Source organism: Cibotium barometz, chromosome 18, assembly GCF_041138505.1.
Source record: "Cibotium barometz isolate CiBa-2024 chromosome 18, ASM4113850v1, whole genome shotgun sequence".
Lineage (NCBI taxonomy): Eukaryota > Viridiplantae > Streptophyta > Polypodiopsida > Cyatheales > Cibotiaceae > Cibotium > Cibotium barometz.
In genome coordinates, this window is record NC_141063.1 from 18,643,259 (window position 1) to 18,645,803 (window position 2,545).

General features: G+C 42.6%; 1 protein-coding gene across 3 annotated transcripts; it reads right to left on the reverse strand.

The window, feature by feature from the left end:
* Positions 1-542: 542 nt before the first annotated feature.
* On the reverse strand, positions 543-2,293 carry LOC147629023 (uncharacterized). 3 transcript variants are annotated; one of them, XM_086812228.1, is made up of 2 exons: positions 1,070-2,293; positions 543-851 (listed from the first exon to the last, which is right to left on the reverse strand). In XM_086812228.1, the coding sequence occupies exons 1-2, from the start codon at positions 1,780-1,782 to the stop codon at positions 782-784; spliced, it is 783 nt and encodes a 260-aa protein (XP_086668354.1). In that variant the 5' UTR covers positions 1,783-2,293; the 3' UTR covers positions 543-781. The 3 variants fall into 3 exon arrangements, with proteins under 3 accessions (XP_086668354.1, XP_086668355.1, XP_086668356.1); XM_086812229.1 differs by having other exon boundaries at positions 543-926; XM_086812230.1 differs by having other exon boundaries at positions 543-992.
* Between the last annotated feature and the right edge of the window lie 252 nt (positions 2,294-2,545).

Below are 2,545 nucleotides of genomic sequence, written 5' to 3' on the forward strand. Positions count from 1 at the left end.
TACATATTAACCATGGACAACCAAGGCACAAGGAGAGGAGAGAAAAAAAAAATCTGGATTTCTAAAAAACAAGAAGAAAAAATCTCTTCGATTGGCCCTTTGTATTTTGATGGACCCTTTGTATTCTGGCTTCCATTCTTGCGTTTCGCTTTTTAATGTCTTTTACATACTGCAACAACTCACGGGTTGAATACTAGTATACACTTATATACAAACACATGCACACACTTATACACACATGCGTAATCACACACGTCCTCTCTCTCACACACACACGCCCTCTCTCTCTCTCTCTCTCTCTCACACACACATTGACATGCCAGCGGACACGTGGAACTATTTCCCACTACATTACTGTGCTTTTGCCTTTTTTTTCACTCGAACTCATGTAGTACTCAAGTGGAGCGCGGACGCTTGAATTGTCGTGTGGGGCTGAGACAAGGGTCGTGCCGTATTGAATTGCAGCACTGCTGCTATTAGGCAGTAGAACAAGAGCCCTGCAATATTCCTCATCACAGCTGACAAATTTGTACAAGCCAACGCTTCGAACCCCAAATAAGGTAAGGATTACATGTCGCGATAATTAATGTGATCATCAAAGCCTTAACGCTGCGACAATTATGCGGAAAAGCAGAAACAGTGATAACTTCAATATCGTAAAAGCACTGATTTCCTTACGAAGATTCAGTACAATTTGTGTTGATAACTTGATCCTTGGGCTAATTAAGCTTTGACCCATCCACTCATGATCATAAAACAAGCCGCTTTGCAGCCATATTTCCTAATTACAGCCATCTTTTCCCATCTTCATCGAAGCTTTGGGCATTCCATAACCATGATCATTAAAGCATCTGCAGTAAGTGGGTACTGCGGATTAAGTAGATTGTGCAGCTTTGGGCATTCCATAACCATGATCATTAAAGCATCTGCAGTAAGTGGGTACTGCGGATTAAGTAGATTGTGCAGCTTTTGATTACTTGCAAAGCGAAAATCTGCTAACCATTTCAATTGCTTGATTAATCCATGACTTATTTCACGATTATCTTACACAAAAGCGGCTAAGACATACCGCATTTCTGCTGGTGCTGGTGTTGTTGCTGCAGTACTAGGGCTTGAAGCAGAGTTGAAATGCAGTAGAACGCTTGCTGCATGATCTGCGTTCCTATAAGAAGGATCACTGGATTCCACCAGCAACATAATGTGCTCAAAGAAGGCAATATCACAAGGGATATTGAGAGGGCCCTTCTGATCAAATCCAAACTCTTCTCTGGCTTTGTCTAATAAAACACTAAACAAAGGGTGATTAAGAGAATTAGCCTTAACCAGAAACCTCCTCCTTTCTTCACCCACATACATAGCCAGGTAGCCTCTAGGTGTAGAGGGTTGCTTATTAAGGCCAACTGATGATCTTATGCTATCATCCTCCTTAATGAGTTCATGTGCCTCTTCTTCTTCATCATCAGAGTGTTGGAAGCTTGAGAATGCTGCACATTTGGGTAAACTAATTAAAGAACAGGCTAACAAGTTTGCAGCAGGTTTCCTCTTGCTTTTGCTGCATTGTGCTCTCCATCTTCTCACCATTTGCAGTAATTTGCTGCTTTTCATCAATCCTTGTCTTGGATATAACTTCCCACTGTGATCTTGGCCTTGCCGGTGCTGCAAACTGTGATTGTTAATGGTGCTGGTATTAGTGGTGAAAGTCTCTAATTCTTGACTGTCTTCTGCAAATTTTGATTTGTTTTGAGCTTGAAACTTGATGGGCTTGATCCACTTCTTACTCATTTGAGGGGGGAGAGAGAGAGAGAGAGAGAAAGAAGCACTGTTACTGAGAAAACTTACACAATACAAAGGCAAAGAAGCAACTGATTGAGAGAGTGGGGAGGGGGGTTGGGGAGCTTGGAATTATGCAGTGTGGTACTCTCTCTCACACACACACACACATACACACACACAGAGATGCACTCTATAAAGGTGTGATGTCCTTGGTACACACTCACAAACATGGAGCATAATTGCAACAGTTCTCTCTGCCTGTCTGCTAGGCTTAGGAAGACTAGCTGCAGCCTGCTAGGTGAATGATGATCACCACACTCTACAAGCTCCAACAAGCTCTCCTTATAGGTGTGTGATTCACCATAAAACTTCTCGGTAGAAAGATGCGGCCCTACATGTAGCTCTACAGTGTACACACATGCATATGTGCTGCTTTTTCATTTGCTCTATCTCCGCTGTGTCTGCACCATTCAATAATTCACCTCCCTTATTCCATACTGATTCCAATATATATTCAAAGCCCCCCCCCCCCCCCCCCCCCCCCCCCCCCCCACACACACACACACACACACACACACACACACACACACAATTTCATTAGAACATGGCAGGCAGTTCTAGTTGGAAAAGAACATATCTATTCAAGAAAAATAATGAAACCTAGAATTGCACTTTACTATTATAAAAATCTCTAAATAAAATAAATTTGGAGGGGTTGGGGGGGGGGGGGGGGGGGGGACAATAATATGGAAAAACAATCCTGTATATTTTT

What these genes read in the sequence shown, in the direction of transcription:
- LOC147629023 (XM_086812228.1), bottom strand. Translation starts at nt 1,782, where the DNA reads ATGAGTAAGAAGTGGATCAAGCCCATCAAGTTTCAAGCTCAAAACAAA. An exon ending in CCAGCACCAGCAGAAATGCG is followed by an intron (nt 852 to 1,069) that starts GTATGTCTTAGC and finishes CACTTACTGCAG; the next exon opens with ATGCTTTAATGATCATGGTT.